We start from the raw sequence: 24978 nt of genomic DNA, 5'->3' as shown, positions 1-24978 counted from the left end.
AGTTAGCCTGTCCTCCAAAGATTTAAAGCCAGGCATTGACTTCTACTATATAGCTATGAAAGTCCCAGATGGTATCTTCTTTCTATAGCATGCTGTTTGGTCTACATGGAAAATCTGTTGTTTAGTGTAGCCACCTTGATCAATTATCTTAGCTAGATCTGGAAAATTTGCACAGTTTCTACATTAGCTCCTGCTGCTTCACCTTGCATTTTTATGTACTATAGATGGCTTTTTCCCTAAAACCTCGTGAAGTAAACTCTGCTAGCTTCAAACTTCTTGTTCAGCTTCCTTACCTCTCTCAGACTTCTTAGCATTGAAGAGAGTTAGGGCTTTGTTCTAGATTAGGCTTTGGCTTAAACCATGTTCTAGATTAGTTTGTAGCTGGTTTGATCTTCTGCCCAGACCACTAAAACTTTGTCTATATCAGCAGTAGGTCTATTTTTCTTTCTTATCATTCACATCCAGTGTGTTCACTGGAGTAGTACTTTTAATTTCCTTCAAGAACTTTTCCTTTGGGTTCACAATTTGGTTAACCAGTGCAAGAGGTTTAACTTTTAGCCTACCTCACTTTTGACAGGCCTTCTTTAGGAAGCTTAATCATTTCTAACTTTTGACCTAAAGTGAAAGACAAAAGACATGTGACTCTTCCTTTCAGTTAAACACTTAGAGGCCATTTTAGGGTTATTAACAGGCCTAATTTAAATATTGTTGTGTCTCAGGGAATAGGAAGGCCTGAGGGGGAAATGGACAGGAATGGCTGATTTGTAAAGCAGTCAGAACATGCACATTTATCAGTTAGGTTTGCCATCTTATATGGGTGTGGTTTGTGGTGCCCCAAAACAATTACAATAGTAACATCAAAGATCACTAATCACAGATCACTGTAACAAATATAATAATGGAAAAGTTTGAAATATTGCGAGAATTACCAAAATGTGACCCAGAGACATGAAGTTAGCAAATATTTGGAAAAATGGTAGTAATAGTCATGCGTGATCCAGGGTTGCCACAAACCTTGAATTTGTAAACAGAGTGTATGTGAAGTGAGATAAAGTGAAGCATAATAAAACATGTATGCCAGTATTAAATAAATAAAAAACATTATTCAAAAACACTTTTCAAATACCTCTAATTACAAGGTCCTGTACTGAGCCCAGGTATTAAAAATGACCAAGACCCGGGGCGCCTGGGTGGCGCAGTCGGCTAAGCGTCCGACTTCAGCCAGGTCACGATCTCGCGGTTCGTGAGTTCGAGCCCCGCGTCAGGCTCTGGGCTGATGGCTCAGAGCCTGGAGCCTGTTTCCGATTCTGTGTCTTCCTCTCTCTGTGCCCCTCCCCCGTTCATGCTCTGTCTCTCTCTGTGCCAAAAATAAATAAAAAACGTTGAAAAAAAAATTTAAAAAAAAAAAAATGACCAAGACCCTCTTACAGCTCATGCCTTTGAAAAGTTAAAGTCCTTTGGAGGAAAATAGACATACAAGCAGAAAAACTGATATAAGGAATATCCCAAATAATGATTACCTTGATCATTCTTCCCATTAGTGTTACCCGAGTTTCGGTATTCATTAACTGAACATATTAATATGCCATCTAAAGCTTCTTAAACTGTACTTCCATTAAAGCAAATTTCTATTGCACACTTCACCCTGAAGAGGATCCTCTGGCTTTAACTACATTTTTAAAATACAGGAATACTGGGTTTTTTTTCCAGCTTTATTGAAATATAATTGACCCATAACATTTTGTAAGTTTATGGTATATAGTGTGTTGATTTGAGAGAAATACTGCTTTTATAAAACACATAGTATCACTAAGTAATATAATAATGCTAAAGCAAGCTTTTGTTATCTGTAGTTATTATCAGGATCATGATTTTATTTATTTTAGACAACAATCTGTAGGAAAAAACAACTATATTAAAAATGGCATTTTTCTCTATTGAATAGAAAGAAATCCAATTATTTTCTCCTTGACTTCTATTTTTTCATCCTGTCCCCTCTCTCCTTATTTCTTTAAATAAAACATTTCCTTCTAAAATTTTTAAAAATTAAAAAAAAAATGTTTATTTATTTTTGAGAGAGACAGAGCATGAGTGGGGGAGGAGCAGAGAGAGAGGGAAACACAGGATCTGAAGCAGGATCCAGACTCTGAGCTGTCAGCACAGAGCCTGACACAGGGCTCAAACTCATCAACTGTGAGATCATGAGTGGAGCCAAAGTTGGATGCTTAACCGACTGAGACACCCAGGTGCCCCTAAAACATTTCATTCTAGAAGTCTTTTTATTATAATATCCCATTATTATATTATTCCCAAGAAATGTTAAATCTGAGATTCAGTAATTTAAACACTTGACCTAGTAGGTCAATAACATACTAGAATATTCAGCAAATGTACATAGTGCTTTATATTCAAAACATTTTCTTTATTCTTCTGAATGAACTTTTTAAATTTTCTCTATAAGAAAACCAATATAACCCAAAATGTTAAAATTTTTTGTCTGATTTTAATGGTGAGAGACAGCACAAATGTAATTAAAAATATGGATTGCAAGGCTGAGGTTCTGTTGTCTTTCATTTTGCAGTAACGGAGAATGAAGTGGTGAAAAAAGGATAATCAGGCTGAAAATCCATATTTTTGTTTTTGATGATCTACTCTCAGTTTCCTTGGAAACAGAACTGACAGCCACAGAATTGCTGGCATTATGTTTTCTTTTCTTTTTAAGCTTTAAAGCACCCAAGTGAAGGCAAGGTTTTATGGCTATAATCTGTAGACTCTGACTTATTTTCAAACAAATTAAAAACAAGTATTTATTGAATACCTATTACATATAAGGTACTATGAGGTAAAATTAACAAGTATGAGAGAGGGCTTTAAACCAACTAAGTGGAATAAATTTTAGTTTCTAAGTGCCAATCTATTATATTTTTGGGTTTTATTTTGTTTTGTTAAGAAAAGGAGAGAGGAAATAGGCTTTATCTAAAAAAAAAAAAACCTATAGTGTGAGCATAGTACATTGAAACTAGTGTAGTTTAGTGAAATTAATTTAATTTAATTAATTTATTTATTTTTAAATATGAAATTTATGGTCAAATTGGTTTGCATACAACACCAGTGCTCATCCCAACAGGTGCCCTCTCAATACCCATCACCCCCCCCCCCTCCCACCCCCCATCAACCCTCTGTTCTCAGTTTTTAAGAGTCTCTTATGCTTTGGCTCTCTCCCTCTCTAACCTCTTTTTTTTTTCCTTTCCCTCCCCCATGGTCTTCTGTTAAGTTTCTCAGGATCCACATAAGAGTGAAAACATATGGTATCTGTCTTTCTCTGTATGACTTAGTGAAATTAATTTTAGAAAACAACTAGATTCCTACACAAGACAGCATGATTCCATCTTCCTGTATGCAAAAACTGGGGAATATGTGGGTCGTTACTATGTGTTGAGGAAACAGTTTTTGCTTCCAAGAAATAAAACAAAAACTAAAGCGAGCTTAAATAGTTTAAACCTAAAATGTTTTCTGAGAAACTGATATATTAATGAATTTGCTAAATATTTCAGTTGAGGGGTTACTGTCAAATGATTATAATATAATCTTTTCCTTTATGAAAACTTGCATTCATTTGTTTTAAGAGACTTAATTCAATTAAAATATCATAAACTTTCAGAAATCATTTGTCAAATATCTTCATTTTACCTACGAAAAAACTGAGGCCTAAGGAGATGGAGACGCTCTCCCTAAATCATACCTGGGTGGCAGAACTAGAAGTGCAAGAACTGAGATTTCTTGATTACCAGTGTTCTTTAGTGCTCTATTAGTAATAAAGTTCATTGAGGTTTCATTTTGCAAATATTTTAATTTTACACAATTCTTGGCAACTCTTCTATTGTTTAAAAACAAGATACAATAAGAAATAAAAATACTTTATGAACATGTATCCAAATGAAAGAACCAACAAATGTAGCTTTAATAGGCACATTTAAGTTCTGAGTGAACTATGAAGCTGTATGCTTTTCAGAAAGTGTCAGAAGTAAACATCAGAATGATCAAAAAGCCTCTCATTACTGTGAATTGTGGGAAGCTCACCTTCTTAATTCTTCCAATAGTAGCATCTATCTATCAACTCAATCACTCAGTAATTCAAGGAGCACTCTTTGAACCCCTGTTACATTATGTATATAAATCATTTTTCTCTGGGATCCCTTTCCCCCTAACCAGTTAAATACTTCCTCTCTTGTGCTCCAATACCCCTTGTTCATATCTCTATTCTAACACTTACCATACTATAGTGCAGTTATGTTATGTACTTACCTTAGATTCCTTGACATCAATGACTCATTTATCTCTTATAAATCAGACTCAGTGGTCTCATTTCTCTTTTTCCTAATCTCTGTTATGGAGCTTGGCACATAATAGTCAATTAAATGTCTCATCACTACATAATATCTATTTTTGGTTTTCCCTTGATGAGAGAGCTACAGGAAAGCAAGAGATCTATGTTAGCTGAGAAGACCAGGAAAATTGCAGAGCAAGAGTATGGAACACTGTTGACTAGGTCCTCACTATTGATCACCTCTGGCTGACTGCCAAGTTCATTTCTTAAAATGGTAATTCCCAAGTATTTCCACTCTCTTTGAGCATTAACCCTTCCTTCAATCCCTTATTTCCACCCAATGGGTTTTATTCCTACATAAACACTAAGTTTATCCAGTGAAATTTTCCTCATCTTAATCTTCTCCATCTCAATATTTTCTTTCTTCTCAGGTTTCTGAAAAAGATATATTTCTCCTCCTTCTCCTTTTCATTTAAGATCGTTCTTTACTAGCTCCTATTTATCTGCTTAAAAATGTATTTTGGTGAACTTTTAACTAGAAAAAGTTTAGTGAACCTACTACTTAAACTGCTTTCATATATTCATGAAAAGGAGGGTAGAACTGCCTATATTTACAGCTTCCATTTTCTTATTCTTATTTGTTTCTTAAAACACTTTAATCTGCATTTTCTCCTCACTGCTCAAATGAAATAACATTCTTTATTATTATTATTATCATTATTATTTTAGAGAGAGTGTGGCCACAGGGGGAGAGGTACCTATTAGGGAGAGAGAAAGAGAATCTTAAGCAGACTCCCCGCTCAGAGCAGAGCCCAACACAGGGCTCACTCCTATGATGCTGGGATCATTACCTGAGCCAAAATCAAAAGTCAGAGGTTCAACCAACGGAGCCACACAGGTGCCCCTGAAATAACATCCTTGAAATGACTTTTCCTTTATGATTTAAAATTTGTGCAAGAAGTGCTAGATACTACCAAAAAAACTAATTTATTTTTAAAATGTTATTTATTAATTTTTGAGGGGGGGGGATGGGCAGAGAGGGGCAGAACCTCAAGCCCCTCCGATGTGGGGCTTGAAGGCACAAACTGTGAGATCACAACCTGAGCTGAAATCAAGAGTCAGATGCTCAACTGACTGAGCCACCCAGCCCCTCCCCTCAAAAAAACTAACTTAAAAGAAACTTGTCACATACATCCTTTATCTGTTCTCATTCTAAACACACAGAACTTCTAGACTTTTTTTTTTTTACTTCATTACTGAATGCTATAGAAAGAAATAAAAATCTTTAAGTTCCATAGAGAGAATTCCATAACAGTATGGAATCTCTGTTGCTCATAGTGATCATTGACTAGGATTGGAAATAAAAAAACAGCATCCCAGACCACATAATTTGTGGAGGTGATCCCAATTATTCATACTGCTTTCATTGTGCAGAAACTAAAAAAAAAAAAAAAAAAAGCCAAGAAATTAATATAAGTGGGCCCAGCCAAAGAAAATCTCTACAACCTAAGAGAGGTGCAGGACCCTGACGTATGTAATTCATCTTGAAGATGAGTTTACAAACCAAAATTACAAAGCAGTTGAGGAAATCTGACACATGAGAGATAGCATGGATAGCATCATGAGAGATACGTATGGGAGAAATAACAATGAGGAATTCTAGATAACACATAAATGATCTTTAGAATGAAGGTATTTAAAATATTTTTAAAGAGATTTAAAAAGAAATTTTTAATAGTTGTTTTTTATTTATTTTGAGAGAAAGAGATAGAGAGCAAGCAGGGGAGAGGCAGAGAGAGAAGGAGACAGAATCCCAAGCAGGCTCCACACCATCAGTACAGAGCCCGATGCGGGTCTTGAACCCACAAACTGTGAGATCATGAGCTGAGCTGAAATCAAGAGTGGGGCATTTAACCGACTGAGCCACACAAGGGCCCCAAAGAGATTTTTAAAATACCAATGAACTCCATAAGGTAAGAGTAGAATCTTATGAGAGACCAAGGACAGATGAATTTGAATAAAAAAAGAGAAATTTTAGACATAAAAAAATAGTCATTGAAATAGGACAACTTCTCAGCATATAGGATAAATAATAAACATTTAAGACCATGAATTGGGTGAACTAGATCACATGGGATAAAGACTGAGAACCCAAAGGAGTAGGAGAAAACTCAGTGGAAAATGGTATTAAGACAACAGAGGACAATGTTTTAAGGAAGGAAGTGGCAGAAAGATCAAGTTTGACTGAAAAGTGTCATTTGGATTTGGTAATTTGGTCAGTGGGTACCTTTACCAGAACAGTTTCCTTGGAGTGATAGTGGGGGAGACAAAAATTATGGTGTGTTGAGTCATGGATGGGAGGTGAGGAATTGGAGATAAGTATTGGCACACCTTTAGGAACCTTGACTGAAATAAGAAGGCAAGAGCTACAGGTGATAATTGCAGGGAGGATTATTCTCTTTTGAAATGAATAAGATTTAAGCATATTAATATGCTTTGGGGGAGGGAAGATAGATGGCAAGTGATTGACAGAGACTTTAACTTGATAGAACTAATTTCCCAAAGAGAAAGGAGGAGGGGATGAAACTAAAACACAACTACAGGGATTTGCTTTTGATGTCCTCTGAGGAACAGCAAAGTACCATAATAATGCTTACTTCATGCCAGGTATTGTTCCAAGCATTTTAGATATATTAACTGAACTGGATGGAGATGATGAACTTGAGAGTGAAAAATGAATGTTTATCTGAAAATCAAAATGATCTTTTTTTAAATTTTTTTTATTTTTTTAATGTTTATTTATTTATTTTTTAATTTTTTTTAACGTTTATTTATTTTTGAGACAGAGAGAGACAGAGCATGAACAGGGGAGGGTCAGAGAGAGAGGGAGACACAGAATCTGAAACAGGCTCCAGGCTCCGAGCTGTCAGCACAGAGCCTGATGCGGGGCTTGAACTCACGGACCGTGAGATCATGACCTGAGCCGAAGTCGGACGCTCAACCGACTGAGCCACCCAGGCGCCCCAAACGTTTATTTATTTTTGAGACAGAGAGAGACAGAGCATGAACGGGGGAGGGTCAGAGAGAGAGGGAGACACAGAATCTGAAACAGGCTCCAGGCTCTGAGCCATCAGCACAGAGCCTGGCGCAGGGCTTGAACTCACGAACTGCGAGATCATGACCTGAGCCGAAGTTGGACACTTAACCGACTGAGCCACCCAGGCGCCCCGAAAATCAAAATGATCTTTAGAAATACGAAGATAAAACTGTGTACTAATAATTTCTAAAAGAGAAGGAAGAAGAGATAGTGAAGGGAGCTTAAAAAGTGGTGGTTTGATGAACAGGAGAGGAAGTTGACCAGAAACATAAAAGTATTTCAGAATAGTAATGCAAATGATTGTGTCATTTTCTCCTATAGTGCTCAGATATACTAGTGTCAGAGCTCAGACACAGACTGTGATGACCCATGGCTGGAAGTCTGTAAGCAGCGTAGGATGGCGAGACAGAGTTCAGGAAGTTGACAGCACTGGCAGAGGGTGGTTAATTGAGGCTCACTGGGGTTAGGTTAGATAGGAAAGGAGGTGAGGCCAGGAGGGGGATAATAATGGATAGGAAAAAAGAAAGTAAAAGAGTTGAAACAGAAAGATTACAAACGTAAAAAGTCCATTAACTCTCTATCCGACGACTCCTTTCTGAGGCATCAGGTTGCCACAAGCCATGAAGGCCACCAGAAGAGTATGCTACGTCATCTTCAAGTTCAGGGTTTTCTCCATGTAGCATTATAGTCCACTGACCAGCGTTACTGGCATCACCAAGGAGCTTGTTAGAAATGCAGAATCTTGGGGCACCTGGGGGGCTCAGTTGGTTAAGTGTCTGACTTCAGCTCAGGTCATCATGTCACAGTCAGTGAGTTTGAGCCCCGCATTGGGTTCTGCACTGTCAGCACAGGGTCCTCTGTCTCCCTGTCTCTGCCCCTTCCCCCACTCACTCTCGCTTTCAAAAATAAACATTAAAAAAAAAAAAAGGAAAGAAATGCAGAATCTTAAGCCCCACTCCAGAAATACTGAAGCAGAATGTGCTTAACAGAATCTCCAAGTGATTCATACCACATTAAATTTAAGAGGCACTGGGTAGAAAGAGTGTAGATTCACCCTCGGTTTGTATGTGCTGGTCATGATATGCTAGAAGAAACAAGGGGCAGACATTCTGTGATGCTCTTGAGCTCCCAGACTTTATTACCTATTTTGTATTTATTATTTATATTGTATTTTGTACTTATTACCTATTTTATGTATAACTTAAATCGTTTTCCAAATGATTTGTCATCCTGTACACTAACTCCTCCCTAATTCCATCTCACAAAACTGAAATGAAGTGAAATGAAATTTAGTGTCAAAATTAATTCTAGGGAAAAATTTGCAGTTAGCCACACACACACACACACACACACACACACGCATCTGTTCTTCGGTCTACTTTAAAGAGTGATACTGTGTCTTCGCATAACATTCCAGTGTAATGAAGTCACTATTCATGATTACGAATGGTTTTTGAACTGCTTTTCACCCCCTTCTTTGTGCAAAACCAAACTGAAATTCTTCTAAATTTGAAGTAAGTCACTTGAGAGTCTGAGTGGAAGCTCGAGCGAAATTGTCTCTTCACATTAATTTGGAACCGAATTCCGAAGAGGTGAAGATCCTGGGGAGCAAGGCAAGACAGCGTCCAACTGGTCACGCTGACAACTGTTGGAAGCGTCAGTGTTCATGGAAATTTTAATACCGTTTTCTAAAGACTCGCAATGCTTTTTGTGATTCAGGCTTTCATCTTACACCAAGAACTGAATCTTGTCGACCTGCTGGCTGTTATTTATGTGCTGGTGCTTTTAAGTGCTGTTCCCTACTGGGCCAAGGTCTCTGGTCAAAGAGCGGGAAAAAACCATTTGTTCCCTTCTCTACCTAACTGGTCCTGGGAGCTGTGAACGTGCCCCACCACCACTGGGAGAACCGAAATTGCGGAGGCCTGAGGCATTTCAAAAGCGAATGTGGTTTTTAAACTGCGCAGGGCTAGAGAGGTTTGCGACGTGACAGCTGACGGTCCCCTTCCCCTCGCGGGGTCAGCTCCCTACCAGTAAGCATCTCTCCCTCTCCAGGGTAACTCACCACACACCCACGCCCCCCCCACCCCCCACCCCCGCCAGCCCTTCCCCCTCCTCGCCTCCTAGGTTCCCGCGCCCTCCTCTTCATTCCCTCAGCCAGCCTCTCATAGCCTTTCGCGCCCCCTTCCTCCTTTTCCCTCTCATTGTTCCCTCCCTTTTTTCCCTTCGGTCTCTCGCCCTGCCCACCCCGCTTTCATCCCTTCTTTTTTCCCCTTGGATTCGCGCTCGCGCCGCAAACGCCGCCTCCTCTCTCTACCAGAAGCAGCCCGGCGGGAGACGCAGCAGGCCGACTTCGCGCAGGCGCACTGTGGGGCGGGCGCGCGGGCAGGCTGGGCGTCCGCGCAGGCGCTAGCTGTCCGGGCTTCGCTCAGGCGCTGGCTGCTAGGTGTTCTTCGCGTCTCTTGGTCGGGGTTTGGGGCCGCGCGCCGGCGGCGGCACCATGTTTCTTCATTCAGTCAATCTCTGGAACGTGGCGTTTTATGCCCTTATGGTCTTCATGGCGACCCTGGGGCTGTGGGACGTCTTCTTCGGCTTCGAGGAGAATAAGTGCAGTATGAGCTATATGTTTGAGTACCCGGAGTATCAGGTGAGGTTCGGCTCTCTCCTCACCTGGGCGCTCTGAGACTCGGGCCCCTCCTGTGGGTTTCTCCTGCTTTGGCTCCCCGCGCCTCTGTGGCACCCGTATGCCAACCTCGTCTGTTTTTGTTTTTGTTTTTTTTTTCCTCCCAGAAGACTCTGCCGACCACCCGCCCTTCCTGCTCAACTCACCTACCCTTTGTGTCGTCTTTTTTTCTTTTCTTTTTTTTTTTTTTTTTAAGATTTTTACTTTTGGGGGATCTCTACACACGATATGGGTCTGGAACTTATAACCCCAACATCAAGAGTCTATGCTCCTCCCACGAGCCAGCCGGGCACCCCGCCTTTGTGTCCTCCCTTAAAGTGGGGTGTTAGGTAGACGGTTCGTTCCTTGAGCATCCTCCCCGCCCCCCCCCCCCCATAGTTGCTCCCCTGTCTTCCGCCCCCATCCCGGTCCCAAATCCCAGGCACTGGTGGTTTTGACTGCCCCGGCCCACCCCGCCTCATTCCCAGAGACGCAAACTCAGCGCCTCTCCCTAAACCTAAACCCCATTTTCCCTGCGTTCCTGCCTTAACAGGTGCCCCTGGACCCTCCTTGGCTTTCCACGCACCTAATTCTTAACCATCCCGCGCAGTGATTTGCACGTCAGCTTTCGCTTTTCTGGAAAGGGACTGAGCTTCTGCAGAGTTTGTGTTGGCTAGATCCCAAGACTGCCTTTGAGACTGCAGGGTCTTACCTCTGTGTGAAAGGCTAACCTGGGGAGGAATTAAATGGAAAACTGTTGAGGTTCCGTCCTGTAAAGTTTTGCGCAACTTCCGGTTTTGTAGGTTACCGGCCCGTGCGTGTGCATGCAAGCCTGTGTTTATGCTTGTCGCCTCTTAGCAGTTGTATACAAAATCTATTTCATAGTGTTGTTTTTGTTTTCTCGCTGTGTTTGCAATTTAGGAGAGACCCGGCCCTTCTGTCTCGAAAGCGCGCGCGCCGTCCCCCACCTCTTCCGTTCCATTTTGAGATTTTCTATCACAACTGCTTCATCAGTTCAGCTTAGGAGAATTTGGAATTTCACTCATGACCAGCTGTGGTGACAAATTACACAACTGTCCAAAAAAATTTCTCTCGAATGATTGTTTTATTTCTAAACGCATCTCCTAATTATGGAATACATGTTATAATGGTAACCCATCATAGAAAGTATGTGTACTATAATACATTACTGATAAAACGCATTCTTCGTATATTTTTTAAAACCATAGCAGTTTTTTTTTTTTTAAGGTGTAGAATGCAGATCGTGATTGCCTCTGCCCAGGGCATTGTGGATTAGCATATTATTTGATTAATGCTGCTATTATTTAGATCGTAAAAATACCTAAGGTTTAAATTGTTGAAGAACATCTTTTCCCGTGGGCAAAATTCTAATTTAGATTTCATTTGCTTTGAGATCCTTATCTTGGTTTTGCATCAGTGCTTATAAAGGAGTGGAAGAACTTGATATCAGATGCTATTGAAGGAGAAGATATTAATGTGTTACTGTTGTCTCAGTTTCTAAGCACATATGCCGATTTATGTTTATCAGAGTCTATACATAGTTAAATACGTGGGCTTTTAAGGTTTTTTTTTAAAACCGAAAATAGAGCCCTTATAATCTTTCATTTTTCTATGGTGTAATAATTGAGAAACTCAATAGTCACTTTAGTTTTCTACTTCACTGAAGAGTTTGATTAAAACAAAATTATCTGTAACAATACAGAACTAATTCCCATTTATTCTGAGATTGCCCACAATTATTGAAGCTACTTTAATATCTGCAGTAGTGGAAATTGCTTAGTGTTGGGAACAAAGCATATGGACCTCACAGATGCATTTCTTGCCTCATAAAATTAACTGGAAAGACAGCAAATTAGCTAATGCAAAAGAGCTGTTTGGGTTTTTTTGTTGTTGAGTAGTCTATTTAGCTATTTTGATTCAAATTACTTTTTTGTGGTTTTACTATTCCGTTACTGTTAATATTATTTGTCAGTACAGTAATAATTACAGTGGCAGGAGTTTCTGATTCACATTTTCAGTAGATATTTATTTTTATGATGTAAATAGAGGCTGTGTCAATTCACTACAGTATTATATTCGATTCTTGTACCTTACATTGTGTACACCAGGTCATGTTATTTTAGAAATGTAGTTAAAGCCTGTCTATAGAATTGAGTCATCTTGAATATAGTGAGATTTCTGGATAACTGAGATCGTTCTATTAAGAACCAGTGGTTTTTGGGGCGCCTGGGTGGCTCAGTTGGTTAGGCGACTGACTTTGGCTCAGGTCATGATCTCATGGTTTGTGAGTTCGAGCCCCACATCAGGCTCTGCGCTGACAGCTCGGAGCCTGGAGCCTGCTTCAGATTCTGTGTCTCCCCGTCTGTCTCTCTGCCCCCCCCCCCCCCCCCCCCCCCCCCGCTCATGCTCTGTGTCTCTCTCTCAATGATAAATAAATGTTAAAAAATTTTAAAAAAAAAGAAAGAAAAAAAAGAAGACATTATACATCACATATTAAAAAAAAAACAAACCAGTGGTTTTTAATGAATAAAAGTATTCTAAATACGTCCATCATATGTATTGTTTACTTCTAGTTATATCTCATACTAAGCTTTCTAATTGTTCACAGGTTGATACCTGCATATAAGTTGACATATTCATTGGCTTTTCAGCTTCTTGACACTTTTCTTCTTTTTTACTGTTAGTTTGCATATTTGTTAGCTGAATTTTAGAAAAAATGAAAGATAGTTGAAACACACTCTATTTTATTCTTCATTTAAAAAATAAAAGGTGGGACAGGAATTTGAGCCTATTTGTAAGAATGAAGTTTTGAATTTAAAATTGAGCATTCATTTTCTACCTTTGGTTTTCGTAGATTCACTTACTCAGAGTTAAGTGGACATCTCACAGACCTACCAGGCAAAATACACATTATCCCTTAAAGCTTCTTGCTTTATTATGATAGCAAGGCACAGCTTTTATTTGGTAGCAAACAGTTTTAGGCAAATTGTAGAATTCAAGAAGAAACATCTGTGTTGTTTTTCTCCCATATAGTAATTTATTTGACCGTCTTCAGATAAGTGACCTAGCAGTTGCTATCTGAAGAAAATGTTGATATTGGAAAATACGAATAATAGCATTTTGTTATTAAGTGTGATGTTTGTTTGGCAAATAATTTATTGAATAACTACTCTGTGTCCAGTATATTCTAGATACAAGGTATGGGTAAGAAGGAATTAGAGATGAATCAGACTTTGCCTTTGTGTGTTTATAGTACAGTGGGGGAGACAGGAATGTAATGGATAGTTAAAACGTGCTAAATGTTATAGTTTCACTGTAAGAGCGCATATGAGGTTCTTCACAGAAGACAGTGTCCAAGTTCATCTTCAGTAGTCAAAGGCTGTAGTCAAGTTGTAGTGAATTAGAGGATATATATATACATATATACATATATATATATATACACACATATGTATATATATATATATATACATATGTGTGTATATATATATATATGTATATATGTATATATATATATATAGTTCACATTGCAGGCATAGGGGTGCCTGGGTAGCTCAGTCGGTTAAGCATCCAACTTTGGCTTAGGTCATGATCTAACTGTTCGTGAGTTTGAGCCCCATGTTGGGCTCTTGTATTCTGTGTCTCCCTCTCTCTCTGTCCTTCCTCCGCTTATACTCTGTCTCTCAAAAAATGAATAAATGTTAAAAAAAAATTTTTTTAAAGAAAATTGCAGGAATAAAGAATAGCATTTGTGAAAGTGGGAAGGCACCAGGACACATTCTATAAGCAGTATGTATGTATATAAACTGCTAACACTGATTGCCTTCTGGGTGCAAACTACTAGGTGGCTAAAGGACTAGTGGTGGAAGAGAGCCTTTTCAATGTACATTCTATTGAATCTTGAATTTTGAAGCATATTAAAAATAAATTTTAAAACATGGCATATGTAAGTTGTAAGAAAGGTAAGAATAATTGGAGCCAAATATTAGAGGACCACTGTCTTAAGCCTTTATAAATGCAGTCAGGAAACACAGAAGTTGTATGTTTTAACAAGGTATTTCTTGACACCACTATGGACTCTGGATTGTAGCAGGGAGGTTATGACAGGGAGAAAGACCAACCAGTCTAAAAGATTCAGTTGTCCCTAGGTGTTTTTATTAAACTGGAGTTTTTAGGGGTGGGATGAACAAAGAGCCAAGAGCTCTTTGTAAGATCTTTTAAACTGCATTTTGATCAAAATCTCTTTTTTCTCCTTTTTTTCTTAATTATGGAGCTCAAATTTGAATTTTCCAGTTTTGATTTACAAGTAAGAGATATGTGTCATAAAAAAAGACACTTGTTTCTTGAATTGGTATTTTTCTAGTACTTGCGAACTTATTAGAATTTTTGTCTTTTGAAAGAGTTTGGGGTTAGAGATTAGAAGGACCTGTACTAAGGCAGAGTCAAGAAGGGATGGACAGCAGGGGCAGGATTGTGGACATGTTATTTAAGTATAAGTGTAATTTATTTTGATTGAAGGTCTGTTTTTGGGAAGGGGTGCTCATTTAAAATAATATATGCAAAATAATTCAAAATATATGGGACTCTTGTTACTATAGAAGTTTTCTTTTAAATCCCTTGACCCTCATCTTTTTCTTCATCAGCATCCTTTTCATAGGCCTATAATTTTCTGTCTTCAATCTGGTCAGAACCCTTTCTTTCTCTTCCTGCCACTCCCAACTTGAACTCTGGAAATGGAATTTTGCCATTTGTCTACAACTACCACTTTTTTTTTGTTGTTCTACCTGTTTTTTCCATCTTTATAAATTATTCTACTTCATCTGGTATGCATTCATATTTTTTTAAATGTATGCTTTCTCATTACAGAATTGCTTTCATAATAGCATATTACAAAATATATCAAATATATTCTTTTGCTTGTTTTTCTATCTCTAGAGAATTAAATATTTCTTTTTCAATATATTGATAGTTTCCTATTCTTCTGAGTTAAGTTTCAGCTAGTTCAAAACTTAATGTACTAAAAAGAATGATCTAGGGGCGCCTGGGTGGCTCCGTGGGTTAAGCGTCCAACTTCGGCTCAGGTCATGATCTCGCGGTCCGTGATTTCAAGCCCCACGTCGGTCTCTGTGCTGACAGCTCAGAGCCTGGAGCCTGTTTCAGATTCTGTGTGTCTCTCTCTCTCTCTCTCTCTCTCTCTCTCTCTCTGACCCTCCCCCGTTCATGCTCTGTCTCTCTCTGTCTCAAACATAAATGTTAAAAAAAAAAAATTTAAAAAAAAAAAGAAAAAATAAAAATAAAAAGAATGATCTAATATTCATGTACTGTCATATCAAAAGATGTACTAAATTGGGAGAAGTTTAGATTAACGTTTTCTTGTTCTCTCATGTTGCCTTTTTGCTTAATGTATACATAATCAAAATATTGCATCATTTTAGTTTATTATACATTGCGCATAGTCAGTATTGGGGCTAATTTGAGTTGAAGCCCATATATATATAAAGTGAATTGCGGGATTAGTATTTCTGCATTTTGGGTATTGGAGGAGATAAAATTGCTAATATTTTAAGCAATAAATGCACAGTCTCTAAAGATGTTTTCAGGTGTTATTAACACAGATTGTTTATGGTAATATTTTTAAAAGAATCTTGAATGTGCATGAATAATCACAATTCTGCTTCTTAGAACAGTGAGGTTTTTCAGTGTCATTACCATTTATAGGCTTTAAAATTCATTCAGTAGTTAAAATTTTTATCAAGCACATGTACAGCACTGCTAGATCATTAAATCTATTGATGTCTACTTAAAATCTATTCAGTGTAACTGATTTCATTTTTAATGGTTCTATACTCAAAAAAGGGGAAGAAGAGAAGAAGAGCTTATACTTTACCATCACATTTATAGATGCTTATGTTTTGGGGATGACATTAAGACCTAACTTCTGTTTTGTTGGAAAAAAAAATTACGTGAATTACTGGCTCATTTGTTATACAAAGTATGAATTGCAGAGTAGTTTAAGGCTTGCTGACAAACCATACACCTGGTCCATGAAAACTGAAACAGATGCTAATTCATTGGCATGTTTATGGTGAGAAAAGTGTACATGTCTTGACCAAGACATGGCTGTAAGTTTCAGATTAATGTGTTAAGCACATTGCAGATCAAAGCATATTAAGTTGAGAGGTCAGAAAGCTGTATTACAAAACAAGCTTACTTTGTTTTGAATGATATAATAGCTGGAATATATAGTTGGGCCTGAAAAAAAGGAGAGACATGACAAAATAGTTTAAAATAGCAAAAAAGAATTGATTTGATAATGGAAAGCCTTTATCATTTCTAAGTATAATTGATACTGATACTATATTAAGAGCATTTCCAATTATATTAACATGTAACTTGCTGACATACCTCAGTGTTTTTCTTTAGTCAGTGGCTACTTTGAGTAATTTGCATTCATTAGAATTTCAGGTGGTTCCATTTTATGCGTTCTTGAAAACTGCCTGGTTCAAAACTCACATAATTCAAGACTAATTCTGCATTCTACGTATGAATAAGCTAAAAGTGAAATTTGTTTGGAACATTAAGTGCAGTTTTATCATTAGTAGTATTTTTATGCTATGCTGTTTCAAATGTGTGTAATACAGAAATGTACACAATAGGCTGAATTGTATTAATACAACTAATTAAAGTGAAATTGCTTTTTTTTTCTTTATGCTGTAGAAAATACAACTTCCAAAGAAACTGGCAAAACGCTATCCTGCATATGAATTATATCTTTATGGAGAAGGATCCTATGCTGAAGAACACAAAATTCTCCCTTTGACGGGTATTCCAGTTCTCTTTCTTCCTGGTAATGCTGGAAGTTATAAGCAAGGTAAGTCTTGGGGTTTGGGAGTGCGTCAAATGAGTGAAGGGAGCCAGCTGTATGTTGATGGATAGTAAATAAGTTTGTGGTGATGATCACTTTGTAGTATATACAGATGTTGAATTATAAAACTGTACACCTGAAGCTTATATAATAAAAAAGGAATGAATTAACTAATAACAAGAATTACATGGTGCAATGTGGATAAATCTTAAAAACATAAGTGAAAGAAGCCAGTCATAAAAAAAACACGTATGTGATCCCACTTATAGAAATGTCCAGAATAAGCAAGTCCATGGGACAGAAAGTAAATTAGTAGTTTCCAGAAATTGGAAGGAGAAGAGGAATGAGAAGTGACTACTAATGAGTACAGGGTTTTCTTTTTGGGGTAATTAAAAATGTCTAATGTTAGATTAGAGAAATGATTTTAGAACTCGATGAATATACTAAAAGTCATTGAATTGTACACTTTACATAATGAGTTGAATAGTATGTGAATTACGTATGTTAAAAAAATGGAATGGCACATAGGTATTTTGTTTGCTAAACCATACCCTGCAATTTTTAATGCCAGTTAAGGCAGTCAGTTCACAAATTCTGTGGAGTTAACAGAACCAAACCTGAAACAGTGATGGAAGCAGGTAGACCAATGAGGAAACTATTAGAGTAGTTAAGGCAAGAGATGATGGTGCTTACATTAGGAAGACAGTAGTGGAAATGATGAGAATTGTTGATTGGGGGATATGTTTGGAAAGTAGAGTATGATAAGATTTACTGATGGATTGGATGTCATGTGTAAGAAAAAGACAAATCAAGCATAGGTATCTGAACCAAGTGAGGAGCATACTATTTCTTGTAGGGATTTTCTCATTCTTAAAATCCTCAAGCATGACTCATACAGATGACTAACATTTCTTACTCTTCAAAGAATTCTTCCCCTCCCTTTTAGCTGTTGTCCCTATTGAAGTGGAAGCAGGTAAAGAATGAATGACCTGTTTACCTTCTATTTAACTTAAATTTAAAAAACATTTAGGGCACAAGACATACAGGGCACAAACAATGGTTTGTTCCTCTGAATTGATACTGTTGAAGGATGTCACCCTGAAGTAGGTTGTTTATACTTGGGAGTGTGGGATAAAGTTATTTGTTAAGAGCCTTTGAAGCAACTTTTGAAAATTTTGTTTGGGGCACCTGGGTGGCTCAGTCAGCTAAGTGTCCGACTTTGGCTCAGGTCATGATCTCATGGTTCATTGGTTCAAGCTTCATGTTGGGCTCTGTGCTGACAACTCAGAGCCTGGAGCCTGCTTCAGATTCTGTGTCTCCCTCTCTCTCTGTCCTTCCCCCACTCGTGCTGTCTCTCTCAGAAATAAATAAAACGTTAAAAATTTTGTTTAATGTGCGCATTGTATTTTCCTCTGCAGTCCGCTCTGTTGGCTCTATTGCACTTAGAAAAGCAGAAGACATTGACTTCAAATACCACTTTGACTTCTTTAGTGTGAATTTCAATGAAGAACTGGTGGCACTGTATGGTGGAAGTCTTCAGAAACAGACCAAGTTTGTACATGAATGCATTAAAACAATTCTCAAACTCTATAAGGTAGGAGATAAGCATGCAAATCAATAGTGATCACCTATTAACATCTTTTTTTTTAAGACATTCAGCATATTTTAAATCATGTATTTGTTTATATGGAAGTTACAGATGGCACAAAGGTTTGTTTTTTGTTTTGGTGGGAGTCTTATTTTGAACTCCGTGGTTTTGAAATTTGAATTGGATTTATAAGGGGCGCCTGGGTGGCTCAGTCAGTTGAGCGTCCGACTTTGGCTCAGGTCATGATCTCACGGTCTTTGAGTTCGAGCCCCACATCAGGTTCTCTGCTGTTAGCACAGAGCCAGCTTCAGATCCTCTGTCCCCCTCTCTCTCTCTGTCCCTTCCCTGCTTGGGCTCTCTGTCTCTCTCAAAATAAATAAATAAACTTAAAAAAAAATAAGAGAAAAAAAATAAATTGAATTTATAAGAAATGTCTCTTGTGAATTTAAGGGAAAAAAATTTTTTTTTAACTTTATAAATCAGAAGTGCATTGAGTTTCCTAGGATCATTAGTATGGATTTCTGCTTCTAGTTATGAATAACTTGTACTAGGGTAGACCACTTCCGTATGTAAGCAACTATAAAGCTAGCCAAAATATTGAAATACATGTTTTTAAGTGTTGGCCAAGGACCTTGATCCCTGAAAGAAGGAAAACATGTGAGGTGAGCTTCATGATTGCCCTGATTTTCTGCCTGAAAGCATTTCCCAGACCATGGGACAAGTGGGTAAAGATCAAGCAGAGCACATTTATATAATTGAACTGAAGAAGGCAGAGATTGGAATTTGGGGCTACTGGAGTGGTTAAATCTGTGGGCATGGTATTAGAAAGAAGGGAGTCAGGCAGAAATAGAAGCTCTAGAAATTTGCATTTTTCAACTTTGAATGCAGTGCTGAATATGCACAGGGCAAGAAGCTACAGGGCAATGGCATACCGAGGAGGAAGTGATGGGATGTATCTACCTCAAGTTCAAGGAATAAGGAGCAATATATATTTTTAGAGAAATTTGAAAGAGTGGTAAAACAGTCTAAAAATCATTCTGTGCCAACACTTCTAAACAATGTCAGGGATAAAATACTACTGCCTACTGAGGTGGAGCCACTGCCTCCCATAGTATGCCACAATGAAACTCCTGGCAAAAAAAAAAAAAAAAGCTACTGGAGGAATTATGACCTGAATTGAGATTCCAGAGGTCACATGGTGCTAGGAAATAGGAGTTCTGATCAGCTGGAGCAGGAAGACCTATTTGAACACTCTGGGCATTGTTGAGATCCCAGAAAGGATGCTATTTAGGCATAAGACTATTCTATATTCTAGGTCTAAAATAAGAGCTATTCTAGGATCCACCTTAATGCTTAAATAGAAGCCTCAAAAATACTCAAGGGTAAGGGGTTAAGTAAGGTAAGGTAAGTATGTATAACAAGAGAACAGATGAGGAGTCTCAGCAAAGACATGGAAACTATTAAAAAAGAAGAACAAAAAGGAAAATATAGAACTGAAGCAATACATACCAGAAATGAAAAATTCAGTACATAGGCTTTAAGCTGATTGAATACTACAGAATAAGAGATCATTGAATTTGAAGGTATGACAATAGAAACTATCCCAAAATGAAACACCGGACAAAAGAATGAAAAAGAGCCTCAGGAACCTGTGGGGCAATACTAAGTAATCTAAGATTGATATAATTGGAACTCTAGAAGAGAAAGAAATTGGAAAGGAAAAAATATTTAAAGAACTAATGGTCCCCAGTTGGTCAATTTTGATTAAAGAATTTCAACCCACAGGTCCAAGAAGATCAGTGAGTGTTAAGCAGGAGAAATACAAAATCACACTTATATGTATCATAGTCAAATTGTTGAAAACTAAAGTAAAGAGAAAAATCTTAAAAGCAGCCAAAAGAAAAAGATCCTTTACCTAACATACAGAGTAAACATACAGAGTAAAAATTACCAGTGCTTTTACATAAGAAATAGTGAAAGCCAAAAAACAACAGGATAACATCTTAAAGATCTTGGAGATGAGGTTAGGAAGGGTACTCTTCAACCTAAAATTGCATACCCAGCAAAAATATCATTCAAAAGTGAGGGCAAAATAAAGATATCTTCAGAGTTATAAAAACTGGCAGTTTGTCATTAGTAGACAAAGGGAAATAAAAGATTAGCATTAGGTGAACAGTACAGTAATACTTGCTGTAGACAAGATGAATGCTAATTAATGGGTGAAAGTTTGAGGAGAAAAAGGATATTTACATGATCTCAAAGAATCTTTTCTGAAATATTCATTAACTACAAAGGGGAAGAATAACTTTACAGTGGAGAAACCTGGCAGATACCATCTTAACCAAGATTAACATCACCAGTAATAACACATATTGATAGAAACCTCCTTGACATGTGTAATAAGACATATTGATATAAATCTCCTTGACGTGATGCATTGAGAAGGCTGCAGCATAATTTCTGTGGCATTGTCAACCTCACGTTAATCATGAGAAAACGTCAGGAAAACCCAAATTGAGAGTCATACTACAAAATAATCAGTACTGTTTAAAAGTATCACGATCATAAAAAAGTGAACACTGAAGAACTATCACAGGTTAGAGGAAACTAAGGAGAAATAACAATGCGAGGTAGGATGTTGGATGAAATCCTGAAATAGAAAAAAGTACATTTGTGAGAAAATGGATGAAATTTATATTAGGTCTACAGTTTAGCTAATAACAGTTGAGCTGAAGTTAAAATGTTAATTTTTTTAAGTTTTATTTATTGTGAGAGAGAGAGAGAGAGAGAGAGAGAGAGCATGGCAGGGGAGGGTCAGAGACAAGAGAGACAATTTCAAGCAGGCTCTACACCATCAGTGCAGAGCCTGATGTGAGGATAGAACTCATTAACTGTGACATCAAAACCTGAGCTGAAACCAATAGTAGGACGCTTACCTGACTGAGCCATCCAGGCATCCCACCAACGTTAATTTCTTTGTTTTGATAATTGTCCTATGGCTATGTAAATGTTAATAATAAATGAAGTTGGATGAGAGGCATAGGAGAACTCTCTTGTGCTATTTTTGCAACATTTCTTTAATTTGTTCAAAATAAAAAGGTTAACAATTTGTTTACAGCAAAAAAAAAAAACCCATAGTATGAGGTTTATAACTTATTTAGAAGAAAAATATATAATAATGGTGAAAAGGATGGGGAGAGGAATGTATAGAATTATTCCTTTGCATTAAGTAAGTGGTATAATATTAATTCAGAGTAGACCAATATGGTTGCATATTGTAATTTCCAGAATACCAGCAACAAAAGGGAGATATAGCAAAAGAGTAAAGAGTAAATGGAGAAGAAAAAGAGTAAATGGAGAAGAAATAGAAGGAAAGAAGAAAGAAATAAGCTGGGACAAATAGGAGACAAGAAACGAATGACAAAATGATAGAGTTAAACCCAACTATATCAATAATTACATTAATTACAGATGGATTAATCACTCCAGTTAAAAGGAAGACATTGTCAGACTGTATAAGAAAGGCAAGACCAACCCAATTATATGCTAATCTATCTACCAGAAAGTAAAAGCCACTTTAAATGGAAAGATCCTGATAGATTACTTTTAAAAGAATGGGAAAAAATATACGTACACAGATCATTGGAAAGCTGGCATGCCTGTCTTAATATCAATTAAATAGATTCTAGGACAAAAGATATTAGAGTTAAAGGACATTTTACAATGATAGAGTTCATCAAGAAGGCAAAACAATCTCAAGTGAGTATGTACCTAATAACAAAGTTTCTAAATTCATGAAGCAGAAACTAACAACACAGAGAAAGAAATAGGTAAATCCATTATTAGATTTGGTAATTTCAGCAATCTTATCTCCATAATTCATAAAATAGACAAAATCAGTAAGGTATGGAAGATTTGAACAGTATTAACCAGCTTAACCTGTTGAAATTTATAGTATACTACATCCAACGACTGTAGAAACTTGTTACCTTTATTTTTTTAATTTGTTTTTTTGCTTTTAAAATTTTCTTCCTCGCATTTGTATTTAAATTCAAGTTAGTTAACATACAGTGTAATAGTAATTTCAGGTGTAGAATTTGACAATTCATCACTTACATACAACACGAGTTCTCATCCACAGCAAGTGCCCTCCTTAGTACCCATCACCTATTCGACCTATTCACCTCCCTTATGTTTATTTGTTTTTTCTTTTTTTTTTTTAATGTTTATTTATTTTGAGAAAGAAAGCTCATGTTCATGTGAGCAGTGGGAGGGAGAGAGAGAACCCCAAGCTGACGGTGCGGAGCCCGACTTGAGGTTCAGTCTCACAGAACTGCGAGATCATGACTATGGCCAAAAATCGAGCCGATGTTTAACCAACTGAGCCACACAGGCACCCGCATTTGTTTTGTTTCTTAGATTCCATGTATGAGTGAAATCATATGGCATTAGTCTTTCTCTGACTTACTTCACTTAGCATAATAACTCTCTAGCTCCGTCCATGTTGTTTCAAATGGAAAGATTTAAAAAAAAATTTTTTTTATAACATTTATTTATTTTTGAGAGAAAGAGTGCAAGCAGGGGAGAGGCAGAGAGAGAGGGAGGCACAGAATCCAAAGCAGGCTCCAGGCTCCGAGCTGTCAGCACAGAGCCCGACATGGAGCTTGAACCCATGGACCGTGAGATCATGACCTGAGCTGAAGTTGGATGCCCGACTGACTGAGCCACCAGGTGCCCCAAAATGGAAAGATTTTGTTCTTTTTTAATGGCTAAATAATACTCCACTGTGGTGTGTGTGTGTGTGTGTGTGTGTGTGTGTGTGTGTGTATACACATATATATACCACATGTTCTCTATTCGCTTATCAGTCAGTGGACATTTAGGCTCTTTCTATAATTTTGTTATTTATAATGCTGCTATAAACATTGGGGTGCATGTGCCCCTTAGAGTCAGTATTTTTTATCCCTTGGGTAAATACCTAGTAGTGCAATTGTTATATTGTAGGGTAGTTCTATTTTTAACTTTTTTTTTTCCATTTAAACAGTCCACTGTAGTCGTGAATTTATTTTATATCATTTGAGGGAGGTGGAATTTGGAGTTGATTACTACACAGTCTTCAACTACCTGGATATCCACCATAATATGTCTATTTAAAAAAATTTTTTTTTAATTTTATTTTTTTAATTTACATCCAAGTTAGTTAGCATATAGTGCAACAGTGATTTCAGGGATAGATTCCTTGACACCTTTTTTACTCATTTAGCCTATCCCCCTCCCACAACCCCTCCAGTAACCCTGTGTTTGTTCTCCTTATTTAAGGGTCTCTTATGTTTTGTCCCCCTCCCTGTTTTTATATTATTTTTGCTTCCCTTCCCTTGTGTTCATCTGTTCTGTGTCTTAAAATCTGCACATGAGTGAAGGAAGTCATATGATATTTGTCTTTCTCTGACTAATTTTGCTTAGCATAATACCCTCTAGTTCTATCCACATAGTTGCAAATAGCAAGATTTCATTCTTTTTGATTGTCGAGTAATACTCCATTGTATATATATATATATATATATACCACATCTTCTTTATCCATTCATCCATCAATGGACATTTGGGCTCTTTCCATACTTTGGCTATTGTTGATAATGCTGCTATAAACGTTGGGGTGCACGTGTCCCTTCGAAACAGCACACCTGTATCCCTTGGATAAATACCTAGTAGTGCAATTGCTGGGTCATAGGGTAGTTCTATTTTTAATTTTTTAAGGAACCTCCATACTGTTTCCCAGAGTGGCTGAACCAGCTTGCATTCGCACCAGCTTGCATTCCCACCAGCAATGCAAAAGAGATCCTCTTTCTCCGCATCCTTGCCAACATCTGTTGTTGCCTGAGTTGTTAATGTTAGCCATTCTGACAGGTGTAAGGTGGTATCTCATTGTGGTTTTGATTTGTATTTCCCTGATGATGAGTGATGTTGACCATGTTTTCATGTGTCGGTTGGCCATCTGGATGTCTTCTTTGGACAGGTGTCTATTCATGTCTTTTGCCCATTTCTTCAGTGGATTATTTGTTTTTTGGGTGTTGAGTTTGATAAGTTCTTTATAGATTTTGGATACTAACCCTTAATCTGATATGTTGTTTGCAAATATCTTCTCCCATTCCGTCAGTTGCCTTTTAGTTTTGCTGATTGTTTCCTTCGCCGTGCAGAAGCTTTTTATTTTGATGAGGTCCCAATAGTTCATTTTTGCTTTTGTTTCCCTTGCCTCTGGAGATGTGTTGAGTAAGAAGTTGCTGCGGCCATATTTTTAACTTTTCGAGCTGTCTCCATACTGTTTTCCAGAGTGGCTTGCACCAGTTTGCATTCCCAGCAACAGTGGAAATGGATTCCCCTTTCTCCACATCCTCGCTAACACTGTTTCCTGTGTTGTTAA

At 37.5% G+C, this 24978-nt stretch overlaps 1 protein-coding gene across 1 annotated transcript in view; it reads left to right on the top strand.

Annotated features, from left to right (window-relative positions):
- The first annotated feature begins 9844 nt into the window (after window positions 1–9844).
- The window catches only part of PGAP1 (post-GPI attachment to proteins inositol deacylase 1), a 76320-nt gene continuing 61186 nt past the window's right edge, over window positions 9845–24978 (top strand). Inside the window, exons 1-3 of the mRNA XM_042994978.1 lie at window positions 9845–10068; window positions 16822–16975; window positions 18388–18563. Of these exons, the coding sequence (XP_042850912.1) occupies window positions 9922–10068; window positions 16822–16975; window positions 18388–18563 (477 nt within the window). The 5' untranslated portion in view covers window positions 9845–9921. The remainder of the gene's footprint in view (window positions 10069–16821; window positions 16976–18387; window positions 18564–24978) is intronic.

Source organism: Panthera tigris, chromosome C1 (genome assembly GCF_018350195.1).
Source record: "Panthera tigris isolate Pti1 chromosome C1, P.tigris_Pti1_mat1.1, whole genome shotgun sequence".
Lineage (NCBI taxonomy): Eukaryota > Metazoa > Chordata > Mammalia > Carnivora > Felidae > Panthera > Panthera tigris.
This window is presented reverse-complemented; position numbering and strand designations above follow the sequence as displayed.